This window comes from Eretmochelys imbricata, chromosome 3 (genome assembly GCF_965152235.1).
Source record: "Eretmochelys imbricata isolate rEreImb1 chromosome 3, rEreImb1.hap1, whole genome shotgun sequence".
In the NCBI taxonomy this organism is placed as follows: Eukaryota; Metazoa; Chordata; order Testudines; family Cheloniidae; genus Eretmochelys; species Eretmochelys imbricata.
In genome coordinates, this window is record NC_135574.1 from 106,338,281 (window position 1) to 106,361,535 (window position 23,255).

General features: G+C 40.3%; 1 protein-coding gene across 1 annotated transcript; it reads right to left on the bottom strand.

The window, feature by feature from the left end:
* Nucleotides 1–18,795: 18,795 nt before the first annotated feature.
* Nucleotides 18,796–21,165, bottom strand: CITED2 (Cbp/p300 interacting transactivator with Glu/Asp rich carboxy-terminal domain 2). Its single transcript, XM_077813140.1, has 2 exons — nucleotides 20,956–21,165; nucleotides 18,796–20,380 (listed from the first exon to the last, which is right to left on the bottom strand). Exon 2 carries the CDS (start codon nucleotides 20,371–20,373, stop codon nucleotides 19,672–19,674), a length of 702 nt encoding a protein of 233 aa, XP_077669266.1. The 5' UTR covers nucleotides 20,374–20,380; nucleotides 20,956–21,165; the 3' UTR covers nucleotides 18,796–19,671.
* Between the last annotated feature and the right edge of the window lie 2,090 nt (nucleotides 21,166–23,255).

Consider the following 23,255-nt stretch of genomic DNA (forward strand, 5'->3'; position numbering starts at 1 on the left):
CTCTGAGGTTTTTCCAGGCTCTGATGGACAGCTTGTCTTTGGAACAAAGAAAGAAAGACCACATGGCAAGAGAATATAAAAAGCTGCTGCAGCTCCTCCATCTTGTCTTCAGTCTGGCTTCAAACCTCTGGAGGAACTTTGCTACACTGAAGCTTTGAACCAAGGACCCCAGTTGTGGATGTTCTCCAGAGACTTGATTTGAACCTGCAGTTTATTCTATCACTGCTGCAAGCCGGAACCAAGAACTTTGCCATTACTGTATGTAATTGACTCCATTTAACCAATTCTAGCTCTCATCTATATTTCTTTCCTTTTATGGATAAACCTTTAGATTTTAGATTCTAAAGGATTGGCAACAACGTGATTTGTGGGTAAAATCTAATTTGTATATTGACCTGGGTCTGGGGCTTGGTCCTTTGGGGTTGAGAGAACCTTTTTTTCTTTTACTGGGGTACTGGTTTTCATAACCATTTATCCCCATAATGAGTGGCACTGGTGGTGATACTGGGAAACTGGAGTGTCTAAGGGAATTGCTTGTGTGACTTGTGTTTAGCCAGTGGGGTAAAACCAAAGTCTTCTCTGTTTGGCTCGTTTGGTTTGCCTTGGTGTGCACAGAAACCCCACCCTTGGGCTGTAACTGCCCTGCTTTAAGCAATTTGTCCTGAATTGGCACTCTCAGTTGGGTCCCGCCAGAACCAGCATCGTTACAGGGGTTTACACACAAATGGGCAGAATTCATTCCTGGTGTAATTCTACTTCAGGGATAAATTTGTCCCATCATATTTAAACATATGTGCAATGTATTTTACGAAACACGTAAGAGAAGTATCATGTGGAATGAACACTATATGACAATTGTTTCCAGGATATGTGGGGACACATTTTGTTGCAAACAATGCAGAGGCTTGTGCTTAGTCTGGCAGTGTTTCTCTGCCTTATACAGCTACAGTTTTGTTGCCATGGGGTCCTACACATAGGTGCTGAAATTAGGGGTGCTGGGGGTGCTGCTGCATCCCCTGGCTTGAAGTGGTTTCCATCATATACAGGGTTTACAGTTTGGTTCAATGGCTCTCAGCACCCCCACTATACAAATTGTTCCAGCACCCATGGTCCTTCAAACCCCTACTATGAGTCATGAATTGTCTTCTTTCAGATTTAATTTACCCCTGTAGGACTGTGGTAAACATTTGGATCAATCAGATGTTTATGAATGGTGACCTTGCTGGCAATGGGACGAAGTTCTGCTATCACCAGCAGCTCCCACATCAAAATGGAGAAGGGGAAAAAAATCATATTTGCATATGCACATATATTTATTTACATACATAAACCAGATGTCCCATACAGTATTCATTTCCCTCTGATTTTCTGGCTCCAAATCAATCTCAGAAGAGCTGTGAGTTTATGATTTGCCTCTTAATAACATTTTATGGCCTTGAGGGTTTCTTATATAACTAAGCTTTTGCAGGTTTCCTCTACAATTCATAGATCCTGGATACCAATGACAAAGTTAATAACACAGCCAAATTAGCAGATACTGAAAATCACTAGAGGTAACAGAGTTGTCTATTTTAGGCAAATAATTTCATTCTAAATTTACATCTGTAACAGTATCATTTCTGGATTTAAGCGAGAAAGCTGCTCTAGAAATCTGGAGGAATTCCCCATGGCTTGCTGCTGAGCAGTTTTGATTTGATCTTGGAAAGACTCAGGACTTTCAAAATCTTAACAGCAATAAAAATCAGTTATTAGGGTTTCAATTTTCTCCAGGCAATTTCCACCACTTCAGCTTGCCTAAGAGATAAACTCGCTATAAATCTGTTATGCGATCTGCCGTTTGAGGAACTTGGTGAGTTGATTAATAGTCTCACGAAAAATCCCACTGAAGGTAATGGAATCCCTCAGGTGGTGCATGCAGTCATATCTGAATGCATCTCTGCAGTTTTGAAATAGCCTTTCTTTACGCCAATATATGCAGGAAATCTAATGAGAAGAAAAAGGGCCAGATTTTCTGCTCAGTTATTCTGTTACTTCAGTGGAGCTACTGGGGACTAACACCACTGTAAACTGGAGCAGAATCTGAACAGAAGTGCAAAAAAATCCTTGAACCGAGCACAGTTTTTTTTCAAATCTATTTCAGTACAACTGCCTTAAAAAATGTGTCACCCCTCCACCAAAAAAGACTTCATATCAACACACCTGTGGGATCCAATAGTGTCTGGCCAAATTTAGACCTGGTGTAAGCAGGTATAATCACATGGAAGTCTCTGGAACAAATTCAAATGTAAATAGTGGTGTAAATTATTTCAGAACGCAAAAATGGCCATACTGGGTCAGACCAATGGTCCATCCAGCCCAGTATTCTGTCTTCTGACAGACGCCAATGCCAGGTGCTTCAGAGGGAACTGAGGCAGCAGTGGTACTGAACCAAGCAATAGAAGAGACAAAGAAGATGACCAGATGTGGAAGCTGTGGGATGTATGTGATCTTGGAGCAGGTATCTGAAAAAGGCTTAGTTTGTATGAAGTGCTGCCTGATAGAACTGATGGAAGAGACAATCTGAGGTTTGGAGATGCAGGAGAAAACTATGGTTGAGTTTTGAAGGGGATTCAAGCAAATGATGGAGGGAAGGCAAGAGGAGGCTGAAGGGAAAAGTCAAGATTTGAAGATGCAAGCTGGACTGAAGAACTGTGATGGGAGACTGCTGGATGAGGAAAGTAACAATTGGAAACATGTGACTATGAGAACCAGGCAGAGGAAAAGACTAGATAGTGAGGGAGAAAGTGAGCTCATGAACAGGTTTGCAGAGTTGGAAAATGAAGAAGGGGCAGAGCAGGCTGTAACTGAAGGAGGGAGGGCAAGGAAGAAGAGAATAGCCAATGGAAATACCTGTAGCTCAGAACCACAGGAGAATACAGGATGACTCGCAGAAGATTGCAAGGGAGAATAAAAGACAAGAGGACTTGCAGCCAGAAAGAACAGGAGGAAGGCCAGAGAATCACACCATTACCAGGAAAAGGCAGGTCTATGTGATCGGTAACTCTATACTAAGAAGAACAGACAGGCCTGTGACCATAGCTGATCCAGAGAACAGAAGGGTGTGCTGTTGGCTGGGAGCTAAGATACGGGATGTGGACCTGGGGCTGAAGAGGATCCTAATGGGAGCAGGAAAGAATCCACTGGTTGTCCTTCATGTGGGAACAAATGACACAGCTAGATTCTCACTAGAATGCATCCAGGCTGGGGAAGCCGCTTAATGAAATGGAGGCTCAGGTGATCTTCAATGGGATTTTACCTGTCCCTGGAGCAGGAGAATGGTGGTGAGACAAGATTATGATGATCAACAGATGGCTCAGGCTGTGGTGCTATTAGGAAGGCTTTGGGATATTTGACCTCTAGGAGACATTGATGGACAGAAGACTGTTCTCATGAGATGGACGCCATCTGAATAGGTTTTAGAGTGGTAGCTGTGTTAGTCTGTATCAGCAAAAATAACGAGGTGTCCTTGTGACACCTTAGAGACTAACAAATTTATCTGGGCATAAGCTTTCGTGGGTTAGAACCCACTTCATCAGATGCATGGAGTGAAAATACAGGAGCAGGTATAAATACATGAAAGGATGGGTGCCTAATCTGATGGTATCCAGTTTGCAAATTAATTCCAGTTCTGCAGCTAACCATCAGATTAGGCCTGAATAGAGACTGGGAGTGGTTGGGTCATTACAAAACCTAAACTTAATTTCCCCAATACTAATTTCCCCCTACTGTTACTCATACCTTCTTGTCAACAGTCTGTAATGGGTCACGCTCTTACCACTTCAAAAGTTATTTTTTCTCCCTTGGTATCCTTCTGTTAATTGATTTATCTCATTAGACTGACCTCACACTTGGTAAAGCAACCCCCATTCTTTCATATATTTATACCTGCTCCTGTATTTTCACTCCATGCATCTGATGAAGTGGGTTCTAACCCACAGAAGCTTATGCCCAAATAAATTTGTTAGTCTCTAAGGTGCCACAAGGACTTCTCGTTATTTTTGCCATCTGAATAGGATGTTGAATTAGTTATCCTCTAGTCATCTGGTACAGAAGCTTATTTAAATGATAGGTTACATACCACAGTTAGTGGTTGTGCAATTTCATATTTGAGTTCCTTCGTAATTTATTTGTGTTTATCAATTTGCTCTAAAACCTCCTCTATTGACACCTCAATCTGGGACAATTCCTCAAATTTGTCACTGAAAAAGAATGGCTCAGATTAGGAATCTCCCTCACATCCTCTGCAGTGAAGATTGATTCAAAGAATTAATTTAGCTTCTCTGCCATGGCCTTGTCTTCCTGGAGTGCTCCTTTAGCACCTTGATCATCTAGCAGCTCACTGATTGTTTGGCAGGCTTCCTCCTTCAGATGTACTTAAAAAAATTGCTGTTTGTTTTTGTGTCCTTTGCTAGTTGGTTTTCAAATTCTTTTCTGGCCTGCCTAATTATATTTTTACATTTGACTTGTCAGAGTTTATGCTCCTTTCTATTTGCCTCAGCAGGAGTTGACTTCCAATTTTTAAAGGGTGCCTTTTTGCCTCTAACTGCCTCTCTATTCTGCTGTTTAGCAATGGTGATAATTTTGGGTCTTCTTAATGGTTTTTTTATTTGGGATATACATTTAATTTGAGCCTGTATTATGGTGTTTTAAAATGGTTTCTATTCAGTTTGCTAGCTTTCACTTTTGTGACTGTTCCTTATGATTTCTCTTTGCTAGCTTCTGCATTTTTGTGTAGTTCCCCTTTTGAAGTTAAATGATACTGTGGTGGGTTTCTTTGATATTCCCCTCTACCAGGATGTTAAATTTAATTACCTTATGGTTGCTATTACTGAGTAGTTCAGCTACATTCACTTCTAGGACCAGATCCCATGCTCCACTTAGTGTCTCTCCTCTTGTGGGTTCCAGGACAAGGTGCTCCAAGAAGCAGTCATTTATGGTATCTAGAAATTTTATCTCTGCATCCCATCCTGAGGGACATGTACTCAGTCAGTATCAGGATAGTTGAAATCCCCCATTATTATTGGGTTTTCTGTTTTGGTAGCTTCTCTTATCTTCCTGAGCATTTCACAGTCACCATCACCATCCTAGTCAGGTGGTCAGAAGTATATTCCTCCTGCTATACAGGTATAATTTCTGTATAGAATGTCTATCTATAGCGATTCTATGGTACAGTTTGAGTCAGTTAAGATTTTTACTATATTGGACTCTATGCTTTCTTTCACATATAGTGCCACTCCCCCACCAGCATGACCTACTCTGTCATTCCTATATATATTTTAATCCGGTATTACTGAAGTTTCACATTGCATGTAAACTGGAGTAATTTCCATGCCAAGGACAGTGCTGGGGACAATAAAAGGGAAAGCAACTATACCAAAGGTGTGTAAGATAAAGTAGGATGGGCTTACTTTATATAATACTTTCTTACATTGCTAGTTGTTTTTCCTGCTACATCCTCTTTCTACCTCCTTAAGTGTGAAAATAACATTCACTTACATCAAAGTTGTTATCAACATGCACCACCATTTAGGTCATCACTAAAACTTAGAAATAGAGAAGATCTACCAGGGCCCATTTCTGCAGCTGCTCTGTATGTGGCACTTCCCTGGATTTCGCAAGCAACACCCGTTAATGAGAAGAATAGAAAATAAGAAAGTTGGAAACTGAAGGCTAGATCCTCAGCAGTGCAGGAGACCATGGGCTGTAAGGCATCTCAGGATTGGAGCCAAAAGTCTTTATCTGGAGTGTCCCTCCCAGGACCAGGTTCTGATGACAATGAAATCTAAGAAAGGAGAGCTGAACGATATTTAACTAATGATACAAATGGGGAGAATAAAGATTGATACAGTAGAAGGTTAAAAATTGAGATAGTAGATGTACAGTGCTTGGAAATGGTAAGGACCATTTGTGCTGGAAGACAAAGAAATATAGATAGAGATAGAAATAGTAATAGGCACAATGATGGTGAATTAAGTATAATGATGATCCTGTTTTCTAGACAGACTGGCAGATGAACTGTTTGTTCAGAAGGGAGCATGCAGTGAATAACAGAAAGAGCAGATATTATTGTGTGCTGTCTAAAGCTGTTTGTGATGCAAACAACAACTTTTCTGTATTGAAGCACATTTTAAGATGTCTATGGGCACAGAAGCACCACGTGAAGAATCTTTTCCATGAGGCCTCTCAGTACATAGGTATAAAAATGTATTTCCATTCACAAATTAAAGTTGTGTTGCAGACCTAGCATATGGGTATGTAGGCGTGAGAGTTTGCCTGCTATGTACGTGGACTCATCTCCTCAAACATGCTTCTACTGAGAACAGTTCAAAGCTCAAGTAAGTAAAGACACAGTAAGAAAAACAAACACATATAAAACAGCAGGGGTAGAGACAAATAGAAAAAAAAAAAAAAACAACCAGCTCTGATATGGGGAATATCAAGTTTTATTGACCTGAAAGGTAAATATGGCTGAAGTGAAGCCAAGATCAATAATAAATCTTCATGTCCCCAGATATAAAAGTCAGTGTGTGTGTGTTGTCATTTATACTGTAAGCACCAAGTTCTGTCTTAAATTATACCCTTGCCGCCCCACTGACTTCAATGGGGTTGTAGAGAGATGTGTGGGTGGTATTTAGCCCCGAATATCTTCAGATATATCTTAACATTTCTCTATTATGAATTTCAAAAAGTATAACAAGTTTTCCTCTGCATATGACATTATAAAGGCAAGATTATGATTTAGTTTGTAGCATTTCTCCATTACCTCCCAGTGATTATGTATATCAGACACCCCAACCTAATCAGAATGCAGGGAATTGCAGAATTAGGAAAAACCTGAATCAATAATTGTTATCCCCCCGAACAATTCCATTTCAGTGCAGTACCTTATAAGAAGGAAGTACCCCAAAATGATCATCAGCATTCTGATTATTTTATTATAGATTTGAAAGACATGTGACTGCTCACATTTTCATTTTGTTCTTAAGTTTGTTAATCACTTATTCATAATATTAACAATGGTTTTATCAGGTTGCTTGAACTGAACAATTGTTTATATACAGATCATGGATTAGCTAGGTTAAAATAAACAGGCCTTTTTTAAAAACATAGGTCAGACTTTTCAAATTAAGAACTAGTTTTGATGTTAAAGGTTAAAGGACAAATAAAGGGATCTCCTTTGCTCTCTGTGATAATAATTTCCATTTATATAGTAATTTCCATGCAAGGATCTAAAAGTGTTTCATAAACATCTATTAACAGAGCTCCACAATACACTTTGGTGAGGTATGGAAGGCATATATTATTGTACTTATTATACAGATAGGTAAACTGAGGCACAGAAGAGTTAAATAGAAATACAGAAATATAATGACTAGCCCAGATCACAGAGTGAGTCATCTATAGAGCTTGGAACAGAAAGAGTTCTGACTCTGTCTCTTGCTTTAATCGTTAGACACACTCTTCGTACATGCCAATGGGAATTATTCACATGCTTGGAGAAAATGGAGCCACCTCAAAAAGGGTCTTGGGGCCTTAGAGGATTTCCATTTACTTCAACGGGCTTTGAATCAGGACCTTGTTTTAGTTCCTGCTAACTGACTTGAATGCCAAACCTCTAAACCCTACCACTATCCTTCACAGTATAGGGTTCACATGAGGAGCTTGCAGGATATGAGGCTGTTAAATGTTTGGCCACTTTCAGTGGTCAATAAAAAGTAGTCCTCTGTGTTCAAAATAGCTGTTGTTTTAGTTCAATATACACACTGCAACTGGGAAATTAACATATGAAAGTAATTATTCCTTTGTGACAAAATTTTGTGGTTGTCCCTTAAACCATCACAGTCAACTTGCAAATACAATTCCCTGCTCTGCACACATCACCATTGTTGTCATTGTAAGAATACATTACTTACTAATTGTATTTTTCTTATAAACTTCCCTCCTTTCTTTTTTGGTCTAATAAAATGCAGTTATACTTGTCTCATTGCTACCCTGTGCTCCCCTCCCACCCTGTCTTATACAAAGACAGGGAACGGACCATCCTTTTGTTCTGTGTTTGTACAGTGCGTAGCACCATGAGGTCCTGATTTCAGATTGGGGCTATAGGTGTTACCGCAGTACAAATTAATAGTAATAATAAAAATTAATAATGATGTCACTGATTTTTTAAATTACTATTCACTATTTTCAATGCAGAGAGTCTGTTTAAATTCTTAAAACATATAACAGGCCATTGAAAGACATGAATCCACAAGAATAGGTTGGTAGACCTCAGGTTTTTTGCAGAATGGATCATTAGATCATTTATATCATAGTCATTAAATTTCCCCTAGATACTCCTATATTAAGCCCAATAACTTGAGTTAGACTGAATGAGACTACACTGTTATGTACCACAAGTAGAGACCGAGATGCCTCAATGTGTAGCACTATATAGAGTGTTCTGCAGTAGTCTAATCTCAAATTAACAAAGTCACACATCATGGTAACAAGGCTCAGAACTGAGACAAACTTACTGGCCATATATAGCTGGAAATGAGCTAGTCTGGGCACTGCTGCTATAAGACTCATTGAGTATGCATAAATTGCAGATTCTTATAATGAATTATGGGCACATATCCTCAGCACACCTTCTCGTGGCTTTCCCATTCTACCAATATCACTTCTGTCTTAACTGGACTGATATGCAGTCAGCTAACCCTCTTCCATGCTCCAGTCTGTTTTGAACACCTGCTAAAGTATTTGACAGCACTGGCTGGATTGGATGAGACAGTTATAAAACTTTATTGTCTCACTAACGCTCCTAACAACCCCGGATACACACTGAACAAGAGGGAGGACATGATGGAGCCCTGAAGAACCACACCTGAGACTGTCCAGGGGATACAAAGTGCAATTGCACAAAACAATGCTTGTAAACTCTCCAAAAGAGAGGAATGAAGCCATTGAAAGTAGGGGGTCTCAATTAATTGCAGGTAACTCACACGATTAACTCAAAAAAAGTAAATTAAATTAAAAAAATTAATCACGATTAATCGCACTTATAACAATAGAATACCAATTGAAATGTATTAAATATTTTTAGATGTTTTTCTACATTTTCAATATTGATATCAATTACAACACAAAATACAAAGTGCACAGTGCTCACTTTATATTATTATTTTTGATTACATATATATGTACTGTAAAAATTATAAACAAAAGAAATAGTATTTTTTAATTCACCTCATACAAGTACTGAAGTGCAAATCTCTTTATCGTGAAAGTGTAACTTACAAATGCAGATTTTTTTGGTTACATAACTGCACTGAAAAACAAAACAGTGTAAAACTTATAGCCTACAAGTCCACTCAGTCCTGCTTCTTATTCTGCCAATCGCTAAGACAAACAAGTTTGTTTACATTCACAGGAGATACTGCTGCCTACTTCTTATTTACAATGTCACCTGAAAGTGAGAACAGGTGTTCGTATGGCACTTTTGTAGCCACGTAGCAGGGCTATTTACATGCTAGATATGCTAAACATTCATATGCCCCTTCATGCTTCAGCCATCATTCCAGAGGACATGCTTCCATGCTGATGATGCTCGTTAAAAAAATAATGTGTCAATTAAATTTGTGACTGTACTCCTTGGGGGGAGAATTGTATGTCTCTTGCTCTGTTTTACTCCACATTCTGCATATATTTCATGTTATAGCAGTCTTGGATGACGACCCAGCACATGTTCATTTTAAGAACACTTTCACAACAGATTTGACAAAACGCAAAGAAAGCACCATTGTGAGATTTCAAAAAATTGCTACAACACTTGACCCAAGGTTTAAGAATCTGAAGTGCCATCCAAAATCTGAGAGGGACGTGGTGTGGAGCATGCTTTTAGAAGTCTTAAAAGAGCAACACTCTGATGCAGAAACTACAGAACCCAAACCACCAAAAAAGAAAATCAACCTTCTGCTGGTGGCGTCTGACTCAGATGATGAAAATGAACGTGTGTTAGTCTGCACTGCTTTGGATTGTTATCAAGCAGAACCCATCATCAGCATGGAAGCATATCCTCTGGAATGATGGTTGAAGCAAGAAGGGACATATGAATCTTTAACGCAACTGGCACGTAAATATCTTGCAACGCCAGCTAAAACAATGCCATGCGAATGCCTGTTCTCACTTTCAGGTGAATTGTAAACAAGAAGCAGGAAGCATTATCTCCTGCAAATTGTAATCAACCTTGTTTGTCTGAGTGACTGGCTGACCAAGAAGTAGGACTGAGTGGACTTGTAGGCTCTAAAGTTTTACATTGTTTTATTTTTGAATGCAGTTTTTTTGTACATAATTCTACATTTGTAAGTTCAACTTTCATGATAAAGAGATTGCACTTCAGTATGTGTATGAGGTGAATTGAAAAATACAATTTTTTTGTTTTTTATGGTGCAAATATTTGTAATCCAAAATAAATATAAAGTGAGCACTGTATAATTTGTATTCTCTGTTGCCACTGAAATTAATATATTTGAAAATGTAGTAAACATCCAAAAATATTTGAAATAAATGGTATTCTATTGTTGTTTAACATGCGGTTAATCGCGATTAATTTTTTTAATCGCTTTACAGCCCTAATTGAAAGGCATCCTGATCTACTCCTGCTAAAGTTCACAGAGAAGCCAACATTACCTGAGCACGGATACCTGAAACCTGGTTCTCCAGTCCACTAAGGCCACTTTGTGCCACATAAGCATCACAAAGCAGTCTTAAAATGACCAGAGATGGTTTGTGGAGAATTCCTCTCGCTTAGGACAACTCTCTGAGGGAGGAAAGCTCACAGAAGTGGCTGCATTGCCTCCCACACAGCTAAGATATGGAGGACAAATCAGGACCTTGATCTTTATCCAGTGCCAGTAGGAGATCATCCATCAAACAACCAGAGTAGTCAGTGTGTGTAAGATGGTGAGTAGTTTCACCAGCCAGGAAAAGACTCAGTCCTGCTGAGGCTCTTTCCTCTGGGCTTGCTTATTATCTCTACCAAACAATCACCAAAAGAAAATCAACTGGAAAAAAAAAAAAGCTCAGTCCTACCCCAGAGGTTTTCCCTGTTTTAGCCAGCCAGGAGAGAAGGCACACCCATTCCCTTTGAGCCAGGTTCCCCTTCCGTTTATACTCTGGCCAAGCAGACATGTGACCAACTGCGACCTGTTAATTCTTTTCAGGCTGCAGTGCCTTTACCTAGTCATATTATGCCATAACCAGGTCTGCTCCCAGACTATAGACACTCCCAGTCAAGGAGGCCGGAGGTATCTAGATGTTCAAAGAATTGTCTTGTCACAACCTTCTCAGTAATCTTGACCAAAAAAGGGAGAAGATACCAGGAAGTGGATTGATCCAGTTTCGGTATGGGAGACTGCCTGCAATTCAGACTGGAAGTGAACAGCACAGCTACATCACCAACCCATCAATCTTACATAGTTTTATGCTGTTTCAAACACAGGTCATCCCCATGTGCGCCAGAACAAGCCCAGCAACATCATCGAACCAGGTTTTGGTGATGCTTGCAAAGTCATGGCCCTTATCTCCGGTCAAATCATGGATCGATGATTATTAACCACTATTAAACAGCATGCACCACAAACCAGGATCCTTGTTTGCAGATACTCCAGCCTTCTGAGAGCTAGCTGAAGATGAAAGCAATGAAACTGAGAGTAAATATATTGATCCTGCTTTACAGCTTACTCCAAATCTTTTCTTGGTTTGTCTCCCCCATCCACAACCAAAGAGATCAGTGTTTTTCCACCTTCTTGGCCACCTTATAGTGACCATTTGAGGGCTGCAGCTGAGCACCTGCAAAAAGGAGCTGCAGGAAAGACTACAGAATTCTCCTTTCGTCTCTTGAACTGCAATAATAAGCAATGGTTCAGCTTTGGAATTAGGTGACATTTCAATAGGTTGGCAGCTGCAGAGCTAATATGGGCAAATAGAGGCCCTAGTGATAGCACTGGGGGAGGTGACTTTCAAGACTTCTATGGACTGTGAACAGTCTCTCAACAAAAGTGGTGAAAAGCCCCATTGCTTGAAACATTTATGGCTAGAATGAACAAAGTAAGGAGCTATCCTGGACTGGCTGGGAAGAGGACAGCATGGATGACCGTTTCCATATTACTCTTATATCTGTGATTACATTACATTATGGAATTTTTAGCATAGTATGATGAAGTTAAAGAGAAAAAGAACAACTGTCCATTAACATGAAGCACTGTTCCTTTTTGTTGACTGCCTTTCAGTTAATTAAGACGTACATTATAAATCAAATAGAAATATCTATCTCTAACTATATGCTTAAATAAGACAGAGCTTCAGCTACATCTAGTGGCCAGAGGCTGAGTACTGCAGACTCTCTGCAGCCATGGCAGTAGATTTTTTTTTTAATCTGTCATGTTAAATTACTCCTGTTCTATCTCAGTATGTACAATGAGAATTAACTCTAAACATTTTTCATGTTAGAGTTTCAACAATGTAAGTGGCTCCTTAACAAATCTATGTGATCATCTGTACACTGTTGTCTTTCATTTGCAGTGTTTGATTAAAAGCTTTGGAAAAAAGAAGCTCGCTTCAAAAGGTGAGAACATTTTCTAAAGAGCCATGTGGCTTATGATCTAGTGATTTATCGCACAACGTATTGTTGCATGGAGGATCCAGATCAGTGAACACATGGACTAGGTAGGTTACCTATGTAATGATGTTCTCATCCTTTGTTGGCATGGGGTCAATTCTCTGATAGGTCAATTCAGGTATTCCATACTATTTTAGGGTGCAAGCCTGCAAAGAGTCCCAATGTGTATCTTAAAGGCAACTCCCCTTCCCCAAAAACAATAAAGTACATTTTAAAGTGTTTATTTTGGTATTTATTTAACCTAAATTAAACTGATGAGTGTAAAACTGAACTGTGCTGTCTGCCAGTCTTCTCAAAAAGGGGATTAAGTGAAATTGTGCAGAGAGAGATCAATGGATCAGGAGAAATAGAGGAATGATAGCCTAAAACAGGTTGAGCAAAAGGCTTAAGACTGCATCCTGGACAAGCCCAATCTGAACTTTGTGATTGACTTGAGAAGGCAAAGGATCCTTGCTGAATTAGGTGAAGCAAAGATATACCAAGCACTTATTTAAATGAAGGCAGAATGGACATCTTACAGACTTAAAAAACTTCACTTTCGTGTGCAGTGGTCTAACATTAGCTGGCTGGGCTGTGATATAGAATTCACAATACTTTTGAGTGGCTCAAAATCTATTCCCCTCTAAACCCCCCCCCCCCGTATTGTGCTTCTTTGTTTAGCTAAGCAGCAGATAAAAAGTCAAAATAGGTTTCAAAGTCCTACCATGATCTTAAAATCTTCCTACACAACAATCAAATGAACTATCAGCTTGTTACATGGCATACAAAGAGGCTGAGACAGGATAACATTTGTCCCAAAGCACCCTAGTGTATCTATTACTTGGAGCCTGATTTTATGAGGTGCTGAGCACCCATACTTGCTATGAACTTTAGCTGTAGGTATAGGTGTTTGACACTTCTGAAAATCATGCCCATTATCTTTTATTTTACTTTACCAGTAGCCTTAGCAATAGTCAAGTTGGTGAATAGCTTTCCTGGTAAACATTCTGCTATAAGAAACCATCAAAAAGAAGACTAGGGAAAAGAAAAGAGATGAGGAAAAGTGATGAGCATTTTAGGAATACTGAATATCAATGGATGGAAGCCTTTTATTTTTTTCACGTAGCAAATCTCTTTTTCTTTGATATGGCTATTAAGATTGGGCACTGATCAAACTGCCCATCAGAGTGTGCGTGTATGTGTCTGTGTCAGATGGACTGGGATTGAAACACCTGACCCTTCTCTATTAAAATCGTGATGTTGCAAATGTCTTTTCTATAATGGGACAAAAAGAAAAACAGAGAACGTACAATAATAGTGATTCATCTGTTCAGTCATTTGATGTGTTTCTCTATTGTTGCAGTTCCTGAGACTCAGCTTTATCCTGTATGTGAGCTCTGATTTTAACGATAGGGGCATGCTATTGAAATGAGTAAATACAATTTCTGAATCTCTTGTCTACTGACAAAATGTACTTGAAGTACATGCAAGCCTGAGAAACTGCCTCTGCCTTGGGTCCCAAATTCCTTTGATTTCTAGACTTATTTCTATTTTCCTGACAATGTTATCTGCCAGTTTTTAAAAAGTAAATGACTTTGCCTTCATCATTTATTCTGCTTCCCTCACTGTCAGGTCAAATTTGGTCTCGTAGTTAGTCCCCAGTGACTCCTCTGTCAACATGAGAGATGAGAGACAGACGGAACAGATGAGTTTAAGGAGTAGGCCAGATCTACAGCATAAGCCTTCCTTGCCCCAGTAATGTGGGAACACTTCCGTGGCTGCTCTGCAGGAATTGAAGGCTCCATGGGTGAGAGGATGCAAGGCCCATGCATGGACAATGGTAACTTTCTGTTCCATCATTTCCTCTAACAGCCCTGTAAAGGTTTTCGGTATAAATGAACACTGGTCCCTTCAGTAGTAACTAACCCTGTATCCCCTATTGCATGGTAATACCTCACTCAGGAGAAATTTTGGGAGAAGAAGCCAGTGGGGAGACAGACACAGGAGGGCTATGAAACATAATGGGTATGGGTGTCCATACAGATAGATGATGGTAGCTTCTGGTCAATCTCCAAAGAGACATAGGTTGCAGAATATAAACTCCCTGTCAGATCTGGGTGTGTGGAAACCAGTGTCTCTGCCAAACAAAAATTTAAATGGAAACTCCACCAATCCAAACTTGAGAGACAAGGTCAGTGAGGTAATGTCTTTTATTGGACCAACTTCTGTTGGTAAGAGAAACAAGCTGGTCCAATAAAAGATATTTCCTCGTGCACCTTGTCTCTCTAATATCCTGTGACAGACACAGCTACAACTACACTGCATGCAACCAAGACTTGGGCAGTTTCCAGTCCCTATCACAGGAATAACTTAAGCAGAGGACAGTTTAACTCTTAGATTTTGTAGAATAATAAACTTTTACAAAACATGAGACTGACAGAAATATTTTCATAATTTTTTCTAATTATAATGGAAAACTTTTTTAAAACAAACATTCTTCTGCAGCACTTGAAACCCAAACTCTGTAACACTGTGCTAGTGAATAAGAACAAGAAAAAGGAATTGACTCAAAAGTGATCAGTGTCCATGCTGAGAGAAATATTAAAAGTAAACAAAGAGCAATCATAGTGAAAAGGAAATGTTTTCATTTTTAGTTACGTACAGTGCGGTATGTAACATAGAAAGGGAATTTGTTTACTTTTAAATACATGACATTTCACTCTGGCCCTTTTTACAGAAATAAGGCAATTTCCAAGCCAAGTAATTATATTTTGACTCCTTGTGGGTACGATTGGATACTTTTATTATTCACTTCATCCCCCAGTAGTGTGGATAATGATGCTAGGGTGCAGAATAGTTGCCGTCTTTCCACCTCAAAGTGACTGCACTTGAGAGCTTCCCTGTTTCCATATACTGTATTATACAACAGTGTTTTGGACTGCTCCTGTAGAAATCTGTAGCACTGGTTCCTGACTGGGAATTTTCATGGAGTAAGGAGTGCAGTAAGCTGCATACAGTTTGTTATAACTCTTCGTCATAAAAGGTTATTTTCTTCTGAGTTTTAATGTACCTCCTTTCTCCAGTTTTTATCAGTTTGTTTTCAGAATCCCTTTAATTGAACTGGTCATCTGTCATTCAGATGTATGCTTGTTATTCCACAGGTAAAAATGGTTCTGAAAAAATATCCCTTTAAGAAAATAGCTGCTTTCCTGTTAATATGCAAACCACAAGGGGGCGCAAACACCTAATATATTCAGGGTTGAAAAGAGTTTATATTTCAAAATGACCACCCATAACAGATTAGTGGATTAATATTTTGCTCTAAAGAACCTGGCCTTTACTGATGACATCAATTTATATCCAGCCCAGGCTTTTACAGTTGTAAAAGTCATGGAGACTATAAACTTCACAATAGATGTCAGCCTGTTCTTGGTGTGCTCTGTAGAGCACCCCATAAACAGCCGTGATGAGGTAACTGTTCTTGCAAGACCCTTGCAAGCTAAGGCTGTAATGGCTTTATCAGCACCAGCAAAGTGGCCGTGCCTATATTTTTCCAACCATAAGACCCTGAAATTATTTTATTAATCAGGATCTATTTTTCTGACAAGTGTGTTTGGTGTTATGTGAAAGCTTATCCTTGATCTCCCCTGCAACTAAAGCAGTGCGTCTATTTATGGACATGGCTTAAAGAACAGTAGATCTCATGTACCATATTAGAACTTTTTGAAAAACAGCCAAAGTACAGAGGTCAGGTTTCCTGTACTATAAGCAAATTAACAGGATGCAAGACCACAAGGTTTATGAATATCTGGTAAACTAGGTCACTGTACATATTTCACTAATCATTTTGCTCAAACTACAAATTATATAAACATATCTATAAACACTACAGAAAGCCAGCTAGGACCAACTCAAGGCCTTCTACTGCTCCACATCAAATCAGTGAGAATTTTACCATTGACTTCACTTCAGAGAGAGTAGGGTCAGGCTCTAACTGTTGTTTGGTAGACAATGCTATGAAAAAGAAAATGTAGTTTGAAATGTAGCAAAAGAAATATAGTTACGACCTCCACTGTGATCTGACTCTTTGTTAGCAATTAAGTGACAATGTAGGTGATACGATTATAAATGTTCTGCAAATTTATCTGTGGTATAATCTCAAAAGTCGACACAAATTCTTTGCACTATTTCTCTCTGGAAAAAAACAGTGCTTTTTGCAGTTCAGTCTGATCTGACATTGTCTGGAGGAACTGGAGCACAGGAGTTATGCAATAAGGTGTATGCAAATAGATTTTTCCTGTGTGCCTATAAAACTACCTATTTATGGAAAAGCTTATATGGGAGGATTTATCACTGCACACAGACTAAGTAGTAATGCTTCCACTAAGAAGAATGCATATTTTCATCAACTTTATAAATCAAGAATCTGTAGCAGTAAACAGAAAACAAAGGAGTAGTCTTAGGAGTCTACTGAAGAGGACTTAAATAGCAGTAAGTATCATATTCAGATAGTTTGTTTTATACCAGAAAAAAAAAAAAAAAAACAAACCATAAAGGAGGCTGTCAAAGCAATGTGTAGGACAAACAGCCTCAAAAATGGAAAAAGATTTATTTAGTGCCAAATTAGGCAGCAGGTATTAAGACTATATCTGCATTCTTCAAACACAAAGTTGTAGGACATTTGATAAGATATGGTTCAATGGCATTTGGTATTAAATTTAGCGTCACACAAAATTAGTGATCATGGTCTGAAACATACTGTCGTCTCTTCAGAGGCAGGTCGAAGGAAAGAATGAATGTTTCCTACCCGGAAATACTGGGGAGTAAAGGATCATTATACTACTGCCCCCGCAAACCTGCACACCTGCTTGTCTCTAGTGTTATCTGTTGGTGTACTTTATGAACATTAGCCATTTTGAATAGGAGTATGGTTTGTCACATAGTAACTCTAGTTACAAACTTGTTTGTGTGTAAAAAGGGTAAAGCTAAAGTATCACTTTTACCATCAGTTGTTTGGCAATACTAACCAGCTTAATTTCCCAGCTGGATTCACAACACTGTAACTTACAAACACAAATACTCTACCTGGGGTTATTGTCCTCTGTTTATACACACCCATGTTCAAAAATTCAACTACATAATCGTTTTGTTCTTTCCCTCACACTTGAACTGACAACACTGAAAAAATAATTTAAAAAGAATTAGAAAGAGGATGGTGTCAGATCAGTGTCAAGCTTGGGAAGCATAGCTAAATGAGATTATAAGTATTAGGGATATGATCTTGCTGACCTTACTGAAGTAAGGATTTACATGGAAGGGATTTTGTTGGGTTTTTTTTGGGGGGGAGGGAAGGGGAGCAAAGAGGACAACAAGATTTGGCCCTTAAAAAGAACAAAATGTATATATTGCCTTATAATGAAAGGAGGTTCCCCCAAATACTGGAAAGAAATGGGTATAAATTCATTTAATTGGGAATTAGTTGGCAACCATGTCTGGGGGGGAGGGGAAAAATGGATTAGGGTTGTCCCACAGTAGAAAACTTATAACTGCTAGGTATTTCCTTTTCCTAAATAAGAAAAATAGTAGATTTCAATGTGATGCATGTCTTTTAGTTTCATACAGCATCTATGTAATCCAAATAATCAAAGATGGCATAGAAAAAAAATCCCTACCACCTAATGAGTCCATCTCTTAAATAACTCTTCAACATGACATAGTAAAAATACAAAAGAAAAAAAGTCTAACATGTAAGTGAAAGAGAATTTATAAAATTACAAGTTTAATAGATAAATATAATAAATACTTTATGCATCATAATTCTGGACAACTACATTTAAAGCAACTATGCTGGCAAGTCACACACAAAAAGTTGCTTCTTGGCAACTTTATTTTTGATAAAACCACACTGACAGGCATATTACAATGGTTCTTATTAAGCTTTATGCCATAATTATGTTTAAATCCTGCTCTCCTGAGCTCAATATACATTGGTGCAATGTAATTCTACTTTGGAATGTTTTCCTGCACACCAACACAGTTTTACAGGTAGATGTTCTACTTACCAGGGGCAAGGGGAGTTCTGAAGAAAAAATTTCGTAAATGACTTCTAGAAAAACTAAAGCATTTCTTAACTTTTTATTGACATTGGCAAATTAAAATAGAATAAATTAACAATATTTTCTCAAAAAAAATGTTTTGTACAAAAATACTGTCAAAATTTCCTAAAAAGCTTTCAACACAGTAGTATCTTTTCATGTACTGAATAAACTATATTAGCACAGTGTCAAAAATGCTGAAGACAGAAACAAAATAAAAATCTGTGAAATGTTTGCCACTGACTAGTCAACATTTCATCCACACCATATTATTGTCTATACATATGGGGGAGGGGGACTGGGTAGCAGACTTTAAGTAACATTATTCTTTTCCTGATCTAGGAGGGGTTGGCCCACATCTGTTAAGCTTCCAGTTTAGCATATTTAAAAAAAAAAAATAGTCTGCACTGCAATGCATAGTTAAAAATGAAGCAAGATGGCAGCATTTGTGCAGTAATATCTGCCCTTCAAAGTTCATGCAACCAACTAATGCAATTTTTTCCCTGTTCACTCAGAATCTGAATGCAGTTCAAGTCATTGGAAATCATTGTTTACAAAATCCACAAGATTAAGCAATTTGCCAAGATTAGTATCTAACAGCTGAGCACTGTAGAAATTACGGACATGTTACTGTGAGGAAATTAAGAGGTGGGGGGAAACCCATAAAAAGCCAGAGTTAGCCAGAAATAATTATTACAGGAAGCGAAGTGAGTGTCAAAGCAAAAAAGAAAGAAAAAGTGGCAGCAATTATTTAAAAACAACCCCAATTTATACAAGCTCATAGTTTACTCTGTTTTCCAGATTCTCAACCTTTCAAGCACTGAAAAGCGAGATACTGTGTCTAAGGGAATGTTTTCATTCACACGGATAGAAAGTCCTTTGTTTGTTTTAAAGAAGTCAGCAGCTCACTCTGCTGGGCTGTTGTTTGCAAACGAAGTCTGTCATGAAATCAAACTCGTTCTGTCCCAACCACAGCTCAGGAAGCTCCTTGATGCGGTCCAAACCCATTTCTATGACTAAGGACATGAGCACCTCCTCATCTATGAAGTCAGTGTCTATGACATTGGGAGGCAGCATTGCTGCAGGGACATGGGGGACTGAAGGAGGCATGCCGCTGCTGCTGCTATGCTTTGGGTTGCAGTCTCTGAAATGCTGGTTTGTTCCGTTCATCGGATGATTTGCAGGGTGCAAGTCTGGCATATAGTGGTTGTGAGGATAAGGATGGTGGCTAAAATACTGGTTATTTAGCTTCTGCAGCTGCATGCTGGCCGTTAAGGGGCCTCCTTGGCTTGCAACAGGGGGGGCCATGAACTGAGAATTATTAAATCTTGCCGTGGGAGGCATGCTGCTAGGAGGATGCCCCCCATTCACGTTCCCTGGCCCTATTGCATGTCTGATCCCGCCATTTGCGTTCATATTTCCAGCTCCATAATGTATATGCTCGCCCATCAAGGCGCTGAAGGCATGTTGCTGCTGTTGGTGATGGTGATGGGGGCTCGGAAACTGACCCATCCCCATTCGATGTGCAGGGTGGTGATGAAGCCCGCTGGTTCCATCAGGGAATCGCCCATGATTCATGGCCATCATGTGGTCTGCCATTTGCCACCTAGGAAGTTAACACACGGGAAGAGGTATTTCTTAAAATCCACAGACATTACCCACACTCTTTTACACTTACAGGAGTCCCTTAAAAAGCGAGCTCAGTAGCACCCCTCCCTCCGAGAGGGCGTGCAGCAGCGCTCCTCCACACAATACTACTGATTTCTTTGAAAGAAGTCTGCAGTCCCTGCTGCGAATCCAGAGAACTCAGCCACCTTCCCATTGCAACTCCTGCACACCTAGCACCTAAAAGTATCGCGTACAACGCCCGCCTCCCAGGCGAGTGAGCCATTCTTTCCATTCCAAGCCATGGAAACCTTTCAAAAGATACCCTGCAAAGAACAGCGAAGGAAACAAGTCCCACCTCCCCGCGTCACCAACTTTTGGAATTAAGTCCACAAGGCTTCTCCCCCCCCCCCCGCCCCCATTATTTTATTTTTATAACACGCATTTTAAGGCGCTTATGGTGCACCGCGGAGAATGAGCCGTATTCTTTCTTGCGCCGTTCACATCCGGGCTGCCGCCGCACACCAAAGTATAAACAAGCAAAACAACAATCAAACCCCCCTCCATTACCCTCACCTCTCTCTCTTTGTGTTGTTGTTGCTCCAAGGGTGTTGAGGAAACCAGTCAGTAAAACTAGCCCAGCATAGAGAGGGCTTTTCTTTTTCTCTTCCCTGTGGTTACTTGAGGATACGAATTACTAATTAGCGTTGGTCTGACTGCGGCGGCGGCTACGGACGCAAAAGCTGTTTCTCGCTCCTCTGCGAGGCTCATCAGCACTTGCCAACAATGAGCTGTGTTTCCCTTACCCTGCTTCGGCCACAGTTAATATAGGATTTCAGAAGGGAGGAGCAAAAGCCTCACAGGCAACCAGAAGTAAAACCTGGAGCAAGCGAGGGGGGCGGGGGAAGAAAGAAAGGGGAAAAAAAAGCCAGGCGGATCTGGAAGGAATCCAAAGAATCCTGTTCGTTCTGGTTGAGCGACACGTGTGTTTGCTGATCACTTATGCGGTGTCTTCAGATCAGCTAATGCTAGGAGCCATATCCCTGCTACACTCCTCTTATATCTCAAAGCGAGGGAGGGGGAGGGGATTACGAATCTATTGCATAGAACTGGAGGAGAGAAGACTGACAGGGAAAATAGATTCTGTATCATAATGGACACTGTTGCAGCCACTGCTAATAACAACTTAACAGGCTTCGGTTTTGTCAAATAATATGGTACTCAACTTGCACTCCCTCCCAACTCAAATCAAGCAGGCTGTTTTAAACTGCCGTCGATTTGTGGAGCAGGGGTTGTGTGTATGGTATTCCCCCCCCCCCCATGCAATTCTGCAACATTGCTTCCGATTACAAGCCTTACACTGAAAGCAACTGAACAGCCTTGCTCGTGCCTTGTTCACAGTTGCTGGGTTTCCTCGATACAGCTCCAGACACGTGAGAATTAATGCTGTTTATGTGAGCGTGTCTACTTTTTTTTTTTAGGAAGGGGTAACTCCCTCCCCCACATCCCTCGAGGTATTTCTTCCTCTGCCTCTATTTGGAGGGGGCTGTCGCACGCATAAAGCAGAGGTTGCAGGTGGCAAGGAATAGAACTGGGGATGTTTGTCTTCCATGGCACACAGAGACACAGATCCAATCCGCACTTTCGGGGTTACACTCGGCTTCTCCATGTACGTGTGCTTTTGCTAAGTTTGTGTTTACCTCTCTCGGTAGCTTTGGCATTCACACGGAGGCGACTCTGCTCTGTAAACAAATTCAGCAAGACTCATTCCCGAGATCCACCTTTTTACACATACACGGTTGTTGCTGCTGCTGCCCTTGATCTGGGAGGTGGGGGAGGAAAGAGGTGATTGCAAAGTTGCACAACCTCTCGCCTGACTGGCTTTGTCTGGTGGTGATTTGGGGCTGATTTAGAGGGATCGGGTTTGCAGGAAACGAATATAAGCGCTATTTGATACTGCTTTTTTGCTGGAAAAGAAAAAAGAAAGACATAAACATGGTAACTGCTTTGTAAATACAGTAGTCCTGTAAGCTGAGGCACATCACCATAAACCTGCCCGTCAGCACATCATCTCTAACATTCACCACTCATTTGGTACGGTGGGATGGCATGCAAACAGAACCCCACATTTCAGAAATCCTGGATTTTCAAAATGCATCTCTAGGTAAAAATCCACCAAATCTTCCCAGCTGCACTAAATTATCACACAAGAGGGAGAGGGCAAGGGGAGGACAGTTGCAAACACTGCAGTGAAGTTGAATACTGTCCTATTTTAAAGCTTATCTAGTATAAAACTCTTAAGAAGGGACACTATGTCACAGCTCACTGGGAGTGCTGAAGGCTCTGGTTCAGCTCTATGGCAGCTGTGCTTGGAGACAAAGAATGGGGCATACCCCTTGTTAGGTTCAAACAGCCATCAGTAGCAAGCAGTAATGCTTCTGTCCCCCCCACTTCCCAGTGCAAGAACAGAAGTATGCTGCGGGCACACATGCATCTCAAAGAGTAGAACTACAGGGCACAGCTGCGACAGCACAGGGCAGGCTGTAGGGCCCCTACTGGGGAAGGAGAAGTCTGACCCTCTTTTAAAGCAGTTTGACTGGCCAGGGCCTTACTTGTCTACCCTGGCCATAACCTATTTAGAGGTCAGTTAAAGGTGATGCTTTTCTGCCTAAATTGCTCTGGCGGCAATGTTCCCTCTAATTTTTTCCATCCATGTGAGGAATGAATTTTGCTATGTGCACCAATATGGAAGTGATATGTGGCGGCGGTGGGGCTGAGAGGTTCGGAGTGTGGGAGGTGGCTCAGGGCTGGGGCAGACGGTTGAGGTGCTGGGGGTGTGACGGCTCTGGCTGGGGGTGTGGCCTCTGGGGTGGGGC